General features: G+C 41.8%; 1 protein-coding gene across 6 annotated transcripts in view; it reads right to left on the minus strand.

The window, feature by feature from the left end:
- CGNL1 (cingulin like 1) overlaps window positions 1–18,772 on the minus strand; it is a 224,016-nt gene that overhangs the window by 104,240 nt on the left and 101,004 nt on the right. For all 6 annotated transcript variants that reach the window (XM_081510097.1, XM_081510100.1, XM_081510101.1 and 3 more), the window contains 4 exons: window positions 5,322–6,926; window positions 4,432–4,526; window positions 2,454–2,559; window positions 55–156 (listed from right to left, as the gene is read on the minus strand). In XM_081510097.1, coding sequence (XP_081366223.1) covers window positions 55–156; window positions 2,454–2,559; window positions 4,432–4,526; window positions 5,322–6,911 — 1,893 coding nt within the window. In that variant the 5' untranslated portion in view covers window positions 6,912–6,926. The remainder of the gene's footprint in view (window positions 1–54; window positions 157–2,453; window positions 2,560–4,431; window positions 4,527–5,321; window positions 6,927–18,772) is intronic.

An 18,772-nucleotide genomic window follows, 5' to 3' on the forward strand; every position in this document is an offset into this window, starting at 1 on the left:
TCTATCAATCAAGATAGAAAAGAATAAAATAGTACGAAGAAAAATCATAGGTACCTTGACTTCCAGTTGAAGCTGTGTCTGAAGTTCAGCCACTTCTGTGGTCAACTTGTTCTTCTGTTCCAAGAGATCTTTGACTTCAAATGAAGAATTAGAAGCCTACAATCAATTGCAAAGATATTAAATGTTCAAGGTGCTTTATTTTTTTTTCTTGCATAGATTTAACAGGATGACACTCTCAAAAGGATTTGGCTAAAATCCTATAGCAAAGTGGTTAGAAAACTACAAATAAAAGGGAGGGGAAAGCAGAAATGAAAACCAGAAAAGGCAGTGTCTTGGCTCTCATGCACCCAAATCCAGGTGTGAGCCATGCGTGAACCTAGAATGAGGCACTTCCTCATCTGCTCCTAGGAAGCAGAACAGAAGCCAACAGTCAACAAAAACAGAGGCCTTCCTATTTTCTTAGGCAAAATGAGAACAATCCATCTTTGAAATACAAACGTAACCCAAGGAGAAAAATTGTAGGTTGTTCTTTTCCAAACAAAAACTGCCTGCTTCTCTGCTTTCCGATATGGTTTCAGCCTATTAAGAGAGGGGGTTCTCTTGCAGGAAGTCACTTAACTGACACCAAATATAAAATTCCAAAACTTTTGCCAGCAAATAATCAGATTCATAAATGAGAGACACAGAGAGTAGAAAAATGTGGACAATTAAGCAGTCACAGTATTGTGACTGGAGCCAGAAGTCTAAGGGCCTAAGTTCACCTCATTATCTCTGGCTTATTAAGAAGGAGCAGCTTAACTGGTCTCCCTTCCTCTAATCTTACCTCTCTCCAAAAGCTACAAAGGAATGAATTTTTACAAACACAACACCACTCATGGCCATTTACAAGTCCATCAGTGTTAGCCTATCACCTTCTGCCTGAAAATGACATGATTTACAAGGTCCTTCCTATCTGGTGCCTGGTCCCCACATCCTAGCTCCCTTCTCCAGCTACATTAAACTACCTCCAGTCCCCTAAACATGACAAGCACACATCACTTTATATTTTATGTTTTTTTTGTGCTATTCCCTCTACCTAGAATGCCCTGCCTTTCCCCCTTGTGTGGGAGAATTCTATGATCTTTTCAGACATCATTAGAGTTATTGACTCCAGAAGGGCTACCCTGACTTCCCCAGTTAAGGCTGGATACCCTTCATCTGGGACCACAATGACAATCTGAACATCAAGACCAAAGGATGCGTTCTCCAGGAGAATATGCAGGTAAATGAAAAGCAACGGTCATAGTGATGATTTGTATGTAAGTTTCAGCAAAAAAATTCTAACCTAATTGTAAAAACTGTTCAGTTCCTAAAGCCTTCCTACAAGCAAAGTGTACAATTTAAAGGTTCCCCAGTGGGAACTGTGTGCCCATGTGCATTTATATATCTTATATATTTACAAATTCAATACATAATATATAACAGAATATATTAAAAATAAGTATATATATATAAATCTGTAACTATAAATAGTTACATATAATAAATTAATCAATTCAACTTTTAAATGTTTTTATTTGATGCCAGAGCAGCAATCATGGGAATACTGAATAATAGAGGAAAAAGGATAGTTGATGCCTTAAAATATCCTTCATTCATGTGTTGCCAAAGTTAAAAAAGAAGCTAGAGACATATTCCCTGTTGCCTGCCTCTGAGTATCTCCTCTTTCCTTCCAGTGCAGAATTCCCCCTCAACAAGGGAAAAGGGAAGATGCCCAAGCAAGAAATGGGCCCAAGTCAAGGTGGCACAGAACTGAGAGACAAGATTTTAGTCCTCCCTCATAAATCCTGCTTCCTTTCATGGCACAAAGTATGTCCAACATTTAGTAGATGCTCACTAAATAAGAGATGACTCCTTTAACCAAAAAAATCTCCCAAGTCCCAACTCAAATTCAATACAATAAATTATAAACAGGCAGTTTTTCTTAAAAAAAAAAAAAAAAAAAAAATTTGGCCCCACTGCACTCCCTCCTCTCCCTTCAGCCCACACAGGTCAGCCCATCAGTCTCTCTTTCATATTCTCTAGTTTGATTCTTTTATTTCTTATTCTCTGAAGTTTGAGAACTTGTGTCCAAGCCCATTCATACTTACCTTTCAAACCTGCCTACTATAATGCTAGGGTCCTCCATCTAATGCTCCGTTTTCCCTAGTCTTCTTTTCCCTTTCTAAATTTTACCACTTATCGCTTTGTCCTGTTTTATTTTACAGATTTTTTAAATTTCTTAAAACCTTTCTAGAAAAAAGGCAGGGTGCAAATTGCCAACAGTTAAAGCATGCTGTTCCATCTTTGGTACTGCCTACTACACGGCAAACTCCCCACTTCCTGCTGCAACCAAAAGTACAGACTGAAGAAAGCAATCTGCCTGCCACGCTCCATGTGAAATGTCCTCTACAAAGCACCAAGCTTCTCCTTACTTGATTATTTCCTTGTGTGCTCCCTGCTGCTCGAGATTTCAAAGTCTGGATTTTCTCAAACACCAGGTTGACCTTCCTCTTAGTAGCATCATCATTATCGGTGCTTCTGGAAAAGACGCAGCAGGAAAAAAAAAAAAAAATGAAGGCATAACCGTTAGTCTCAGACTATTTTATGTGCCATGACACACAAACAATAAGCCCTTTAAGAAGATTAACTGGGACTTCCTTGGAGATCCAGTGGTTAAGAATCTGCCTGCCAAGGCAGGGGATGCTGGTTCAATCCCTGGTCTGGGAAGATTCCACATGCCATAGGGCAACGAAGCCCATGCACCACAAATACTGACGCTCACATGCCTAGAGCCCATGCTCTGCAACAAGAGAAGCCCAGGCACCACAAATACTGACGCTCACATGCCTGGAGCCCATGCTCTGCAACAAGAGAAGCCCAGGCACCACAACTAGGGAGTAGCCCCTGCTCGCCCCAACTAGAGAAAGCCCTCGCGCAGCAATGAAGACCCAGCACAGCACAGAAAAAAACAAACTTTAACCAAAAAAAAAAAGGTAAATTGCAAGAGGAACAAATTAAGGTTCAGACAGAACCCATGTGAGGAGAACAGGATGGATAGTGTGTTTTTCCCCCAAATAATTGGTTCTATTTTACCATTTGATTTGAGATAGAGGTTTTCATTTCCAGACATGTGAAAGAGACACAGGTACATACTAAATAAGCTTGAAGATGACATCCAACAAAAATTTAGTCATCTATTTCTTGCCTAAATTGAATGACAAATATTTATTCCAACATGGAATCTCTCCTATATGTGTGTAACACTACGAATGCCCCACAATGATCTTAAGTTTGTTTTAGCCTTTGTTTAAAAAAATAAATCCCCCAAGCAAAGGTTGTCAACACGGCTGCCCTCTGTCTAGACTTTCACAGGTAATGGTCAGATAAAGTTCTATTAACAGCTACCCACCCTGCACCTTCTATTGCACATACCTGACACTTAAGAAAAGTTAACAAGTTTCCTTAAATAAGTGCCTCTCACTAAAGTCTGTCTCAGTCTCTCAATAAATCAAGGGCCAAAAAAACAAAAGAATGTAGAGAAACCATTTTAAATGTTAAAAGTTCTTCTACTTTAATTTTCTCATGGTAAAACCCTTCACAGAAAGACACTAATAACTAGTTCATAGTCAGAAGAATCTCTTTACTTTTTTTTTTCCTTCAAAAGAGCCCCTATCTTATATTTTGAATGATTCTGTCAGCTCTACATTACTGACGGAAAATTGTAAGGCACAATACAAAACTATGAAGTGTTCTGATACCAATGAGTATTTTTGCCAAGTGACTTTCAGTCATGTCAGAGTATAAAGCTTTTCTTCTTTTTAATCATATCTGATGAGAGAACTGAAACAGAAACTTCAAATTCCTGGCCTAGAATTCCAGCTTATTTGGTATCTAAGTAAGGACTGAAAACCAGATTATTCAAACTCAACCTTCCCAGATAAGTAAGTGGAAAGCACAGCTTTTAAATGACTCATATATGCTTTAAAAATAATGGAAGCAGGAGCTCCCTGCCAACACCAACTCTGGGGAGGGGAGGAGGTGTTTTTATTTGTAACTTGTAATAAATAAGGGACGATTGATTACATTTGTGTGTACAGAGGCAAACTCAAGTCAATGACTGATTCAGTCCAAAACTGAATAGACAGTCTTCCTATGTTTCTAAAATAGTAGAGAGTCATAGTCATTTTGAACTTTTAAAGTATGATGTCGTTCCCTACATTTCCTTCCCCTTCTTCACCCTCCTCCATTCAAGTCTCAAATGCTGTTATGAAAACTCCAGCCATGGAGCCCGAACCCTGAAATGGCTCACACAGGGCAGGAAAGGAGCACAAAACACAAGGTCTCACAAGAGAAAAGTAAGAGGCCCTCCATAAAGGACAATACTTTGCTCCTAGAAGGAAAATCACTAACCCTTCTTTGAGGTAATTGTAAAGTATCTGCTTGGCCGTCTCCTCGTTGGTTTGCTGAGTGAGCTCCTGCTGGCCTTTTAACAGATCCGGTGTGGCCTGGAACACAATGTCTGTTATTAGATCACAGGATGAAGCTTCCAGGAAGAAGTCAACACCCCACAGCAGAAGCTTCCAAACACATTCCTACTTTCCAGAAAGAATTCCTCAGGTAAGGATGCTCATTACAATTGATTCCACCACTTAGTAGCTCTGGAACCCTGGGCAAGGTACTTAACTTTTCCTTACCTCAATTTTTCACCTGTAAATAGAAGTTAATAATACCTTCCTTCATGGGGTTGGTGAGATCCTATAATACATAACAAATAGTGCCTGGCACTTACCAATCTTATAATCGATTTTATCACTATCATTATCTTTTTATCGTTACTAGCAAAACACTAAATGTACCACTTAAAGAAATTCCATCACTTCAGGATAAACCTAAATTAGGATTAACCTAATTTCTCAGGACAGAAATTAATCCAGTCACTCAATGTCATGAGGAAAATTAACACATCTAAACAAAACAAATCTAAGCATGGAGCCTCTCTTTGTTTTTGAAAACAAATTCTGCAAACTTTCAGATTTTACACAAACACGAAAAGAAAAATTGAGTCTCTCAATTGTGCTTGACAAGTTACTTCACAAACAAGAACACAACAGGAATCTATGGTTACTTAATTAGTTTAGAAAAATGAATGATTGGCAGGTCATAATCTGTAGGGGAAAACTCTAAAAAATAATACTGATTCAAGATGATGCAATTACTGATTCAAGATGGAAGATACGTATTCCTACAGCCAGGATGTAGATCGTTTAGAAGGGAAACAAAATGACTCCCACCAGTATTACCTGAGTATTTGAGGTGGAAGTAAACGTCTTCACGGAAATCCTCTTGGTCCCTGAATCAGGGGAAGTTGCCAGCGCCCGATTCTGTAACATCAGCGTAGCAGTGGCTGTTTTGATTTCCTCCTCCTTCTTAGTCTGGGCTGGGAGGGAGGATGTGCGCCCAGTAGGACTTTCCTGAGCACCTTTGTTTGCTGGAACTTTCCCATCTTTGTTCTGCAGGGGCGGCCTGGGCTGGGCTCCCAGCAGCCTGGCGAAGGCGCGTCCCCCGCCTGGCCTCCCCCCTTGCCTCCCCCGGTGCTCCTGCGCACGCTGCGGGCACACCTGCGACGGCCGCAGCAGGTGTTCGCTGGACTTGCCCAGGTTCCTGCTGAATTCCGTTAGGTACTCCGAGTTCCCCTGGAGACCGAAAGGAAAGGCACTGTCCACACTTCGGGACCTTTTCCTGTCTTCTGGGTTGATCCTGTTTCTCTTCCCAGACCTGCCTCTTCTCTGCATCCCAGGTTTTTGGTCAAATTTTTCAATCAACTGATCCACGCCAGGAATCGACCCCGTGTCAATATCCCGCCCAGTTCCGGGCAAGAAGGGGATGTACCTTCTGTTTTCATGACGATTCACATTGTCGGCGTGGATGGCACATTCTTGATCATCGAGTAAAAATCTGTACAAAGAGTTGGCCGAAGTGGGAGTCGTGGATGAGGAGGAGGATCTCCGGGACCGGGCTCCATCCAGCACCGGCCCGGCTGAGTCCTGGCGCCGGAAGGGAAGCACATCCGGTCTGGTTTTCTTGGCTTCAGGGTGGGCTTGCAGGCTGGGGGTGGGCAGGGGCCTCCCGCTAGGGGCAAGAGCCTCTGCTGCCAGATCCTCCTTGCTGCAGCTCTGAACATTCACACACACCGAGGTCTGCTTCTTGGGGTCATCGATGACCACGGAGCTGCACAAACGGATGGCCATCACATTGGACCTGGCCGGGTCTTCTGAAGGAGGGCTGGTGGGTTGGGAATGGCTAGGTTTGGGCATGCAAGTCCAGGCCTTCTTATTGTTGGTCCCTTCTTCTCTTAAAGCTTTCAGCCAACTGGTTTCAGAAGGCTGGTGATTTTTCAAGCTCAACTCATTCTTTTCAGGATCATAGGGCTGTAGAAGCTCTGGATGCCTCTGAAAGTTCAGCACGGGGGATGCCTTCCTTGGCTCCTCTTTGCGCTCTAGAGCCTCATTCTTGCCCTCAAAGAGAGAGGGCTGTTTCGGGTTTCTTACTGGGCCAGGTGGAGCATATGGGTTTTCTGGGAGCTGCAGTTCTTCTGCACTGTTCTCTTCCACCACAGACCCCTTGCTGGGATGGAGGGGCAGGTTGTTTATCATCGGAGTTGGAAACGATGGCCCGTTTTCAGAAAAAGACGTGCCTGCCAGACACTGCTCTGTGTTATTGAGGACTATGTAGGGGTGGCCATCAATGCCCTGGACCCGAATACTGACACCGTAGGAGCCTGCCTTAGCGTGCTGGGAATTCCTGGACTTCCTGGTTTCATCACTTGCGAGTCTCAGGTGGACACCATATTCCTGTTGCACATGTTGATATTCACCAAAGTACAGCTCCATGGTTCACTGGTCCCACTACCAGGGAAAAAGGGTAAAAAGAGGACATTAAGTTAAAATTACATCTCTTTAAATAAAGATTATGAGAGAAAACTTTCAAAGTTCAGGGAAAAGAAAACACTTTTAATATAATAGCAAGGACACTTCAGAAGCAAATGCTCTTTCAAACAGGCCTTTCTGGATGCCAGTGGGCCCACGTGACTGTGGTGTTTGTCAACACCAAGCATGAACCCTGGCCTTAGGAGGGACGACTGGTGAAATGACCTGACGCCTTTAGCAGAGCTTAATTATTCTCTCTAGCTGTGCCGGTTGCCCTGTTTTTTTCCTTAGTTCATTTCCTCACACTTTATCTATTTATTTTTAACCAGTAGGGTGTTTCAGCTTACCAGCATTTGAGAACAAGATACTTTTCCATGAAAATAATTAATAAGAGCTAAGGTATTCTGATGCTTACATTTTTCTCTTTTTTTCAAAATTTAATTTTCCTGTAAAAACCCTTTCAAGCTTCTTTATGCACAATGCTGCTTTGAAAGCTTTATCATTATTTATTTGGAATACACTGTTTAAAACATTTTTTACTTTAAGAAATCAGAGAGTAATGATTAAAAATATTTTTTTTTTAAACAAAAAAGTTTAAGGAACATAAGGACCTGAAAAATGTTATTAAAACCTGAAAATTCATGTCTCTTTATTTTTTGATGGGTCCTAATGCCAAAAATCACTGTCTTCACCCTTCTGGTGTGTGACCACCCTTGTCAAGAGACTGCATACAGATCACCAGGCAGGTCGCCCCAGCCACCCCACACTCAGAGGTTCTCTCACCAGAAATTCACTACTCTCACTCTGAAAACTCCGACAGCCACGGATAGGCAGGAAGAACAAAAACAACTGGTCACAGAAAACTGCGTCTTATTTCTTTCACTGTTAGCAGCATTTTTAAGTTTTCTTTCTATTCTGGAGTCACTCTAGTAGCATATTTTCCAAGAAAATCATCTATTTGATCCACATTTTCAAATTTATTTGCAGAGAATTTTGCAATGTATAAATCACTTCATCTCCTCTATATCTCTTACTTTCTAGTTTCATTTGTGCTTTCTTCACCTATTACTTGCTTTTGCAGGTAAAATACATGTCTACATATTTTTTTAAAATTGTTGTTCCCCTAAAGAACTAGCTTAGACTTGTCTATCATTTCTGTTTTTCTTAATTTTCTAATTTACTGAGGTCTAGTTTGATAATTATTCTTTCCTTCTGCTTTCCTTTATTCTGTTACATTTACAATTTCTTGACTTGCATGCTTCATTTGTTTTTCACTCGTTTATCAGGGTCCACAAATTTCGATATGTGACTGTGTCAGGAATAGTGTTGGTTCCTAATGAACAGACCTCAAATAGCAACTTAAGAATTAGGGTATTTTTCCCCCCAGAGATACGAAGTTCAGAGCTGGAATAGATGCCAGGATATTTCTGAGGAATACCTCTTTTATCTTTCTACTCATCTACTTTTAGCATGTATTAGACAACTTATAATTACAAGATAGCTGATCCAGCATCACACACACATGTTTATTAGGCCAGATGTGTCAACCTTTTTAAAGAGCTTTCTTGGAGGGCTCACCCACCAGTAATCCCTTGCACCTTATTGGTGAGAACTTAATCTTATGGTCATCCCCATCTACAAGAAAGGATTGGGAAATAGGGTTTTGTTTTTTTTTTTTAAGCTGGTCATTGACATTCTCAAAGTCAATGTTCTGTTGGTAAAAAGAGAGGAGAATGGACATTGGGAAGGCAGCCGGTAGTTTCCACCATGGAAATGTTTCTATTATTATTTTCTAGATAGTTTCAATTCATGGTTTTGATTTCTTTGACAAAAAAGTTGTATTTGAGGAAGTTTTTGCATATCCAGTGTGTTTGCTGTGTTGTTTTGGCTTGGAGGATCTTTATCTATGTTGTTAACTTATATTTGCATTGCATTATGGTCAGAAAATGAAGTCACAGTAGTTCCCTGTGACTCCCACTGATTAGGACTGCAGTGCTGAGGGCACAAGTTCAGGTCCCAGTTGGGGAACTAAGATTTGCAAACTGCGTGGAGCAGCCAAAAAAAAAAGTGAAGTCATTATTATTTCTTTCTTTTTAAATGTACTGAGATTTCTTTTGTAGGCAAATACATAGATAATTTTCGTCAATGTTTAATTGGTGCTGGATGTGGTTTCTATTTTAAGCGATGGCATTTAAAAAGTATAGGCTTCCCAGGTGGAGGAAGAGAGGGGGCGTATGTATATCTATGCCTGATTTCATGCTGATGCATGGCAGAAACCAACATTTTATTATTTGGGCTTCCCTGGTGGCTCGGATGGTAAAGCGTCTCCCTGCAATGTGGAAGACCAGGGTTCGATCCCTGGGTCAGAAAGATGCCCTGGAGAAGGAAATGGCAACGCATTCCAGTACTCTTGCCTGGAAAATTCCACGGACAGAGGAGCATGGTAGGCTACAGTCCATGGGGTTGCAAAGAGTCGGACACGACTGAGCAACTTCACTTTTCCCAGGTGGCACTAGTGGTAAAGAACCTACCTGCCAATGCAATATATCCATTTAATATACCCTTACCAATGATTTAGTTCACTTATACCACATGCGTTTGTGTTTAGCCACTCAGTCGTGTCCAACTTTTTGCAATCCTTTTGGACTGTAGCCTGCCAGGCTCCTCTGTCCATGGGATTTTTCAGGTGAGAATACTGGAGTGGGTTGCCATCTCCTCCTCCAGGGGGATCTTCTCAACCTAGGGATCAAACCTAGGTCTCCTGCATCACAGGTGGATTCTTTACCTGCTGAGCCATCGGGGAAGCCATCCTCATTTGTCTCTCTGATTTGTCTTGGACCTTCCTGGATATATTTGTCTCTTACAACTATCTTAGCACTATCAGTTTGCTTGATGATTATTTTAAATGTAAATCACATTAGACATCACCTTTCATTTAACAGATAGGAACAGCTTAGATACATGTACCTGCGTATTCATCATCTCAACGATTCCAATGAGTTTATAATGTCTACTTGCATTTTCAGAGTGATATTACTAACATTTTAAATAATTTAATTTTTAACCAAAGTAAAATAAGATATAATGAAAATCTGTAATATTCAGCTTCCTATCCCCAATCCTGACCACATTCCTCAGAGGAAACCAATTGCAAATTGTAGCTCTTTTTTCTACTACTTACCTTCATGATGCTGAGTAAAATACCTAACTGCAATTTCTTAATCTATCATTTTTACATATTGTAGATGACACACACACATACAACACATGAATTTCTCATTCTGTTAGCTTCCTAACAATAAAATCAAGAGCCAGTTGTGTTTACATTATTGTGATAATATAATACTGTATACTGAAGAGCCAAATTGTAGACTCTGGTTATTTTTCCTTTCTCCTATAACTTTAATTTTTCTAGAGGTAGTAACTGCTGTTTTTGCTTGTCTTGTTTTCTATATATCTACCCTTAAATCTCTTCATCAGCTATATCACATCCATTAGATGCTTTCCAGTATTAATTTGCAGATGATAAAAGTATTAGATTATTCAGTGATCTTCTCCCATGATGACCTCCCTTTCAAACTTCTACCCTCCACCCCAACATTAGGATTCAGCTGCTCTCTTCCCTTTGTGCTATACTGTTTCCCAAGTTCTATGTCTTCCTCTTTCTTAGTTTACCGAACTGTTCTGATGAAGCACAAGTCCAATAACTTTTTTTTTTTTGGTCACACCCCACAGCTTGTGGGATCTTAGTTCCCTGACGAGAAATTAAACCTGTGCCCTCAGCGGTGGACCACCAGAGAATTCCTTCCAATAACTTTTAAAGAAAGGGAAAAAATTGTTTGAGTCTTTGTATTGTGAAAAGCGACTTTATTCTATGCTTACTTTTGAATGATAGTCTAGCTGGATTTAGAATCCTGGTTAAAAATAACTTTCCGTCAGATATTAAAGTATTACTTCATTATCTTCTAGGTTCTAAGGATGCTAATAAGAATTCTGATGTTATTATGATATCTTTTCCTCTGTGCATGCCCTGTTTATTTTTCTCTGAAAGTTTTTAGGACCTTTTCTTTGTCCTTGGTGTTCCAAAATTTCAAAATGACATTCCCCCATGAGGATTTTACTAAACTGGTGCTTTTACAAAACATGAGCACTTAACATATTCCTTCAATCTGGAAATTCACTTCAGCACTATGAAATGTTCTTACATTATTTCTGTGATAATATTCAGAGAATCATTTTATTCTGTTCTTGGTGTTTGTATTATCAGTACTGTTGAGTCTTCTAGACTGAATTTCAATTTTTCATATTTCTTTTCTCATCTACTCCTGTGCTCCATCTTTTTTTTCTAATTTTTTGAGAAATACATCCTCAAATTCTTTTAAATTCAAGTATTTCATTTTCAATTTCCATGATTTTTTTATTCTTCTCTAATTGTTTTTCTTTCTTAAGTGCTGTTCTCATTTTGAACATGAAAACAGCTTCTCACTCTGAGAAGCTCTTTATTATAACTTCTTTTCAAAAAATGCAGTTTCTCTGCTGTCTGCAACATCTCCATCTTCTGCAAGTTTTCTCCTTTCTGGTTTGTTTGGGGCCCTATCTTTCATATTGAAAGCCTTCCTAATATGACTCGGATCTTTGGCTGCCTGATCCTATTTAAGAGGGAAATATTAATATAATAGTAAAAGCCGGTTGGAGGATCTGTATATATGGAGAGGAATTATTAACTGGCAAACTTCCAAGTTATGTGGAAGGGAAAGTGCTGAGCTTTCCACTAAAGGATTCGCACATTTCAGTGTCTGGGGTCATTTTTCTCTGGAGCCAACTGATTTCCCAAGAATCCTCCAGTCCACTGCTGGGGCTGCAACAGGGCTGGCTGCTGGCCTTTGGGACAGGGCAGGGAAGCAACATGGAGGTCCCTGCGTGAATTCAGCAGCCTTTTTCAGTCACCTATGCCTGCTTCCAACGTCATTCCATTTTCAGTCACCCATGCCTGCTTCCAACATCATTCCAGTTCAGTTTCCCCAGAGAAGAGAGCTCTAATCGGCTGCTGGGGGTTGGGGGAAAGGGCAGGGGATGCCCAGATATCCAATACACAGTGGAGACCCTGGAAATCTAACTGCCCCAGTTCTCAATGCGCCTACATATCGGGTTTGCCCCGAATCCTGCCTTCCACAGTAACCTATGCCTTCCACTTTTGAGCCACTCAGCAGCTCCACAGGCAAACCATCTCATTTATACACTGCAGGTACCTCAGGATGAAGCATCTCTCACCCTGCTATTAATAATTACCACTCCACTTGCTTCAGAGCTCTCCTCCACTAAGTCCACTGCCATTCTTTATCTTTGGAGGTTTAATTTTTATTCCTTTACTATCTTCTGAGTGGGATTTTTTTTTCACTCTTTTGGCCATGCCAAACAGCATGTGAGATCTTATTTCCCCGACCCAGGATCGAACCCAAGCCTTCTGCACTGATGACACATAGTCTTAACCACTGGACCACCAGGGAAGTCCCTGAGTGGGATTTTTGTAAAGGAGATTTCTAGCATATCCAGCTGGACAAAATTAATAATGTCTGTAAAACACTTAATCCTAGACAAGAACAGCAAACGTGGCTTAGGTGAAACAACGCACGCAGACCAAGACCACAATGACCAAGGGGTGTGTTCTGATCTCTCATTTCCAAGCAGTGCTGGCATGTTTTATTCTGCATCTCTAGTAGAGTCCATACTCATTAAAATTTATAACAAATATTATTTTTAACAGAAGAGCTTCTGTAAAAATTTATTCAGTGTGATGCTTTGTAAAAATATTTACTAAATGAAGTCATTTTACCCATAATCTCCTCTTACACTGAGTCTGAATTTTCTATGAAAATATTTCTCCTAAGATTTCTTTTCTAAGGTTTGTAGTCCTTTTCATCAGTTGCTGTACTACAGTCAACACTAATTACATTTCAATCTTTGAGTAAGGCCACCTTGGTTTATTACATTCTTAGCTCCCTGTTGGCAAATTAACCCACATATGTGAATTTCATGAAATGTTCACAATTTACATTTCCTTGACAACAGATCTCAATCCAGGATTTTCACAGAATGTCATTTCTCAGCTGGGCACAGGTGTCATAAGCAAATGTGTATTTCCTTCCCAATCACACTGTAAACACTGAATTAATGAATGGATTTAAGGACAGCTGATCTCCGTCTTTAGCCACCAGGCCATATCACCCTCCTAATGCACTCCACCACAGCACACTTGTTCAGTCAGGGACTAAACCCAACCGAGGACTTACATAATTTGGCAGTAAATGCTGACCAATTGCCAGGATGTAACATTATGGCACTTGGCAAATAAAAGAGGTGTTCTGGAGTGGAAATAATGCTTTTGGGAAAGATCGCTAAATGATGATAATTGCTTTAGTTAGCAAGATCAATGAGTGTGTGTGTGAGTAAGAACAAAGAGCTTAGCACTTGGCAGAACTATGAACATATGCCAGATAGAAACATTTCCTCTCCGGGCCATCACATGTTACCAGCTGAGCCTGGAGATTAGTCATAGCGCCAGGCCACAACTCCCACCTCCTCACTCAAGTTCCCAGTGCTACCTCCAGCCCATTCCACCTCCGGCCCATCCCAGAGGCCCTCATGGCTACTAAAGATATGCAGCCAGACAATGAGAAACCCCACCGTGCTTTGCCCTCCATCCTGAGCACAGCGGTCCTCATCAGCCAGGCCCCAGCACCCAGTAGGGCACCTGGCACGGGACAGGGACTCTGCCTTTGGACATTTGCTTGGAATGAATAATTCTATCTGATCATGCAAGTCATTTAAGAGAGTTTTTAAAGGAGGGACAGGGAGCTGACGAGCCTGTGTATAGTCTTAAACTTGATTCCAGAAAATAAGAAATGAGCCACCAACCAAAAATTAATTTCCCCTGAGTGGTCTTTGGTGACTGCCTCGTTCAGAGGAAAGCCACTGCCAGTCTGACAATACAAGTTAACACCTCTTATGAGTGCACAAAATGTTCACTCCAAAAGGACTTGCCTGTAGGACTGGTGGGAAGATATGAATTTTGTGCAGGAGTAGCCATATTAGACCCTCAACAACATAAAAGTGAAAATCAGAGTGTGGAACAGTCAACAACAAAGCAAAGTGCATACCAATCTTTCAATGTACTCCCAAACAGGACAGAGAGAGGCAGCGTTGCCTAAAGTAAGCTTTATTTTCTTTCTATTTCTTTCTTCCTATCTATCAATCCCTCCATCCACCCATTCTGTAGTGGAAAAAAAACAACAAAGGAAACTAACCAAACTTATAAGATTTCAAAGGAAATGTCTCACACACAAGTCTTCAGAATTCCCTGAGAAAACAATTTCAAAAAGACTGCTGCTGCTGCTGCTACGTCGCTTCAGTTGTGTCCAACTCTGTGCGACCCCATAGATGGCAGCTCACCAGGCTCTGCCGTCCCTGGGATTCTCCAGGCAAGAACACTGGAGTGGGCTGCCAATTCCTTCTCCAATGCATGAAAGTGAAAAGTGAAAGTGAAGTCGCTCAGTCGTGTCCGACTCTTTTTGACCCCATGGACTGCAGCCTACCAGGCTCCTCCGTCCATGGGATTTTCCAAGCAACAATACTGGAGTGGGTTGCCATTGCCTTCTCCAAAAATAGACTGAGGCTTGAAAATGATGGCAGAGTGGCTGTCTACCTTACAGACTTAAGTATGATTTCAATGTCCTTAAATGAGCATGATGACCAAAACTTTCCTACCTGGGGTGGTGGTGGGGGATTACAATACTGAGTGCTGTAGCTCCCCCTGAAACTCACCTTGCACAAAAGGGAGGGTGGCAAAGAAAAGCCTTTGGAAGCTTAGGAAGGTTCCTTTTATACTATGGTTGTAGACCTTGGAGAATCAACCAGGGAGGGGTTTGAAGATCAGGGGTCACAGGGACTCACTACCCGGATCACAGTCAGGGCAGAGCATGGGCACCAAGCTGGCCTCCCTGGGATCCTCACCTCACCTCTGAGGTGCAGTCCTCTACTGCCCACCCCGTGGATGGTCCCCCACCACATCTGTCTCTGCTCCACTTCTGTTGGTTTTGATCCCACTCCTCTTTCATATTCCCCACTTTACCTTTAAAATTCAGTGGTATTTTATATTTCACATGGTCTAAAAGAAATCAGAATTCACATCCAAAAAATGTTTCAGAAACGTTATTCATCCTCCGTCGCCTCTTGACCCCTGAAATGATTTCTAAAAGTTCTTCCGGGGCTTCCCTGGTGGCTCAGTGGTAAAGAATCTACCTGTCAATGCAGGAAACAGTTCGATTCCTGATCCAGAAAGATCCCACATGCCACGAAGCAACTAAGCCAATGCACAACTACTGAGCCTATGCTCTAGCATCTGCAAGCCACAAATACTAAGCCCACGTGCTGCAGCTACTGAAGCCTGTGTGCCTGCAGAGCTTCAAGAGAAGCCACCACAATGAGAAGTCCAAACACCAAAACTAGAGAATAGCCCCAGCTTGACAAAACAGCAAAAAGCCTGCACAACAATAAAGACTCAATGCAGCCAAAAATAAATACATAAAAAGTTTTTTTTAAAGTTCTTCCACCAAGGTAAAGCCAAGTTTGCAATTCTGAAGACCGGTAATGGAGAGAACAGTCCGGTGCAGGGGCCAGAAATGAGTCTAACACTGCACTCAGATTAAATTCTGGCTCTGGACAAGTTGTTTAACTTCTCTGAGAGTTTTCCTATCTCTAAGGTCAGATTATTAATGGTGACTTCACAACGTGCTTGGGAAAATTAAATCACAGATTGTATGCTAAATGAAGTAGGAAATAATAAGTGAAAAAGAAGTGCCGTGTGGCATTTATGGCCACAAGAAAGCTGACTTTGATCATAAAACGTTTTTAAATACCTCTGAGGCAGAGGCTAAAAACCCCACTGGTTAACCAAACAGCATTAACCACCAGCATCCTGAAATAATTTATTAACCAATTAAGAAACCAGAGGATGGAGAAATCTAAAGCACAGTGCTATGTCCAGAGTGGAAATTTAATAAATAGTTATTGACTGAATAAATGCATGTCTTTATGTCACCAGGTCCACAGACAAGTTCTTAACCAGACATAACAGATCCATGACATATGTGCTATAGTTTCCATATGGAGCCTGAGCACAAAACGTATCAATACAGCATTGTCATTGCATTTTTATGTCCAAATCTAATTTCAAAAGCCCCCTCAACACCACACACATGCAGTTACCGTCCATCAATCAGTGTGTGCGCTCAGTCGTGCCTGACTCTTTGTGACCCCATGGACCAGCCAGGCTGCAACCGCGCCAGGCTCTCCTTACATCATCTTATCTGGTCAGATCCTTGCAGCCCCACTTGGGAGGGAGTCTACTGATAATTTCTCCCCTTAGAGATGCGTAAGCTCTGAGGGACAGTAATTGCTCCCACGGTCTCATACCTGGCTTAGGGGCAGTGTCGGGATTAAGACCCAGACCTTCTGTCCCTAAGACCTGCACTCTTTCTTGAGCAGGAACCACATTTTCATTTTTCGGCTTCCCACAGCATCTGGCCGACTTCCCTGATCGCCTAGATGGCAGAGAATCTGTCTGCAATGCAGGAGACCCGGGGTTTGATTCCCTCTGTCGGGAAGATCCTCTGGAGAAGGAAATGGCAACTCCAGTATTCTTGCCCAGAGAATTCTATGGACAGAGGAGCCTGACAGGCTATAGTCTCTAGGGTCACAAAGAGTTGGACACGACTGAGCAACTAACACTTTCACAGCATCTGGTAGTTATCCGGACATGGTCACTGGATGTCTGTGAACCAGAACACGTCACCATGTCCCACTGCAGAGGGGTCTCTTGTCTATCCAAACTCAGTGGATGCATCACTCCTCAGGGTGGCCTTCCTCTTTGCCATATCCCAGCACCCATAAATGAATGGATGAATTAATAAATCATGTATGATGCAAATAGTTCTGAATCACTTTTTAAAACTCCAACAATTAAAAAAGTCAAGGGTTTCCATAACAAATCTCCATGCCTTTCCTTCTCACATGCTCACTACCTCCAACTGGAAGGTGTATCACTGTTTAAAATACTAAACTCTGATTGTCAGCATCACTGTGGCTTTTCTTCCCAACTCCAGATGCCCCATTCACAAGATGCGTGTGTTCCAAAAGTAGAAAATAGGTCCTGGGGTTATCAAGCATCTCCTAAAGGGAGTAAAGGAACCCTCTGGAATTCCAACAATGCCAGTTGTAACAAGCCTCATTCCTGGAGCCTCTTCAAAGAGGATTTCTGCAAAGTGAATTCCAAAGCTAAATATCCTCCCCTGGAAGGTATGTGACACCCTCTGCAAAGTAGTTCTTCTTGGTCCTCAAAAAAAGATCAAACCAGGAAAATCTGTCCATCTTTGTCCTCATCAGGGAAAAAGACTGAGGGAGTTGGCATCATGAACAAACTTGTCCAAATATTACAAAATCCAGAGCCCCCTGGAAGAGAAGGGTCCAGAGACATCCCTGTGGGCATCAACTCACAAACCACCCAATCTCAAAAATGTATCGATCACAGTTGTTTGCATGGAACCCAGAAAGACTATACTGGGAATAACAGACATCTGGAACTGTCCACAGAAACCTACTGAATATCATACAGTATGACTACTAAAAACAAAAAGATGATGATACTGTGAAATCACCCAAAATATTAAAAAATAAGATTAAAATTAGCCTTCTGAAATAGAAATCTATGGGAATTCCTTGGCAGTCCAGTGGTTAGGACTCAGAGCTTTCAACTGCTATGGCCGGGGTTTGATCCCTGGTCAGGGAACTAAGATCCTGACGTATAACTAAAAACAAAATATAAACACATAAAATAGAAACCTAGCAGATTCCCACCTGTATCAATTCAGGTTCTTCAAGACAATTATGATCCCAAAAATTGATGACACCAGGGATTTTGTTCCCCAGTGCAATCTTCATCCCCAGAATTGTCCTGGGTGGGCAGCAGGGGGAGGAGAACTCTCCCAGACCTCAAAGTCTCCCCAACCACTGGCGTCATGTTCTAGCCAGTTACTCAGATAACTGAAGAGCTGACTGCAGTTTCAGATATTCTGAACATTTCCATGATCCTTGGCTCCCTCTCTCCTTTCCCAAAGCACTCCCACTCTGTCCCTGCCTTCATATTCTGCTGTCTTCTGCCCTACCTAGTCTCCATGACTTCACAGCTCCACATCGCTGGGCTCACTTGTAAATATGAGAGCCTCAGATTCTACCTGGAAGTTGATATGGTCTGCATGTCTGTCCTCCCCAAATCCAATCTCAAACGTTGAAATACTAACACATACATCCCCCGTACTAGCATGGCGGCATTAGGAGGTGGAGCCTTGGGAAGATGTTTAGATTATGAGGATGGAGCCCCCGTGAATGGGACCAGTGGCCTTATAAAAGAGGCACCACTCCAAGATCCGTAGTCCCTTCCACCACATGAGGACGCAGCAAGAGAGCACCAGATATGAACCAAGAAGAGGGCGTCACCAGAACACCACATGCTGCCACCTTCAGCCTCCAGAATGAGAAATAAGCTGCTGTTGTTTATAAGCCACCAGTCTTGGGGTTTTATTAGAACAGTCCAAAGGGACTATGACACACGTGATCAGGATATAAGTGAACACATATACACAAATGAAACACATGTGGGAAGACCATTCACTTCTCCTTAGAGCAAGAATCTGTCTCCCTCTTGGGCCCCATTCCTAAGTACAGAATCCCTTCTGCTCTTGTCCCAGGAGACAGGGGATGGCAGAAAGCTC

Source organism: Giraffa tippelskirchi, chromosome 7, assembly GCF_054371585.1.
Source record: "Giraffa tippelskirchi isolate mGirTip1 chromosome 7, T2T-mGirTip1v1.2.pri, whole genome shotgun sequence".
NCBI lineage: Eukaryota > Metazoa > Chordata > Mammalia > Artiodactyla > Giraffidae > Giraffa > Giraffa tippelskirchi.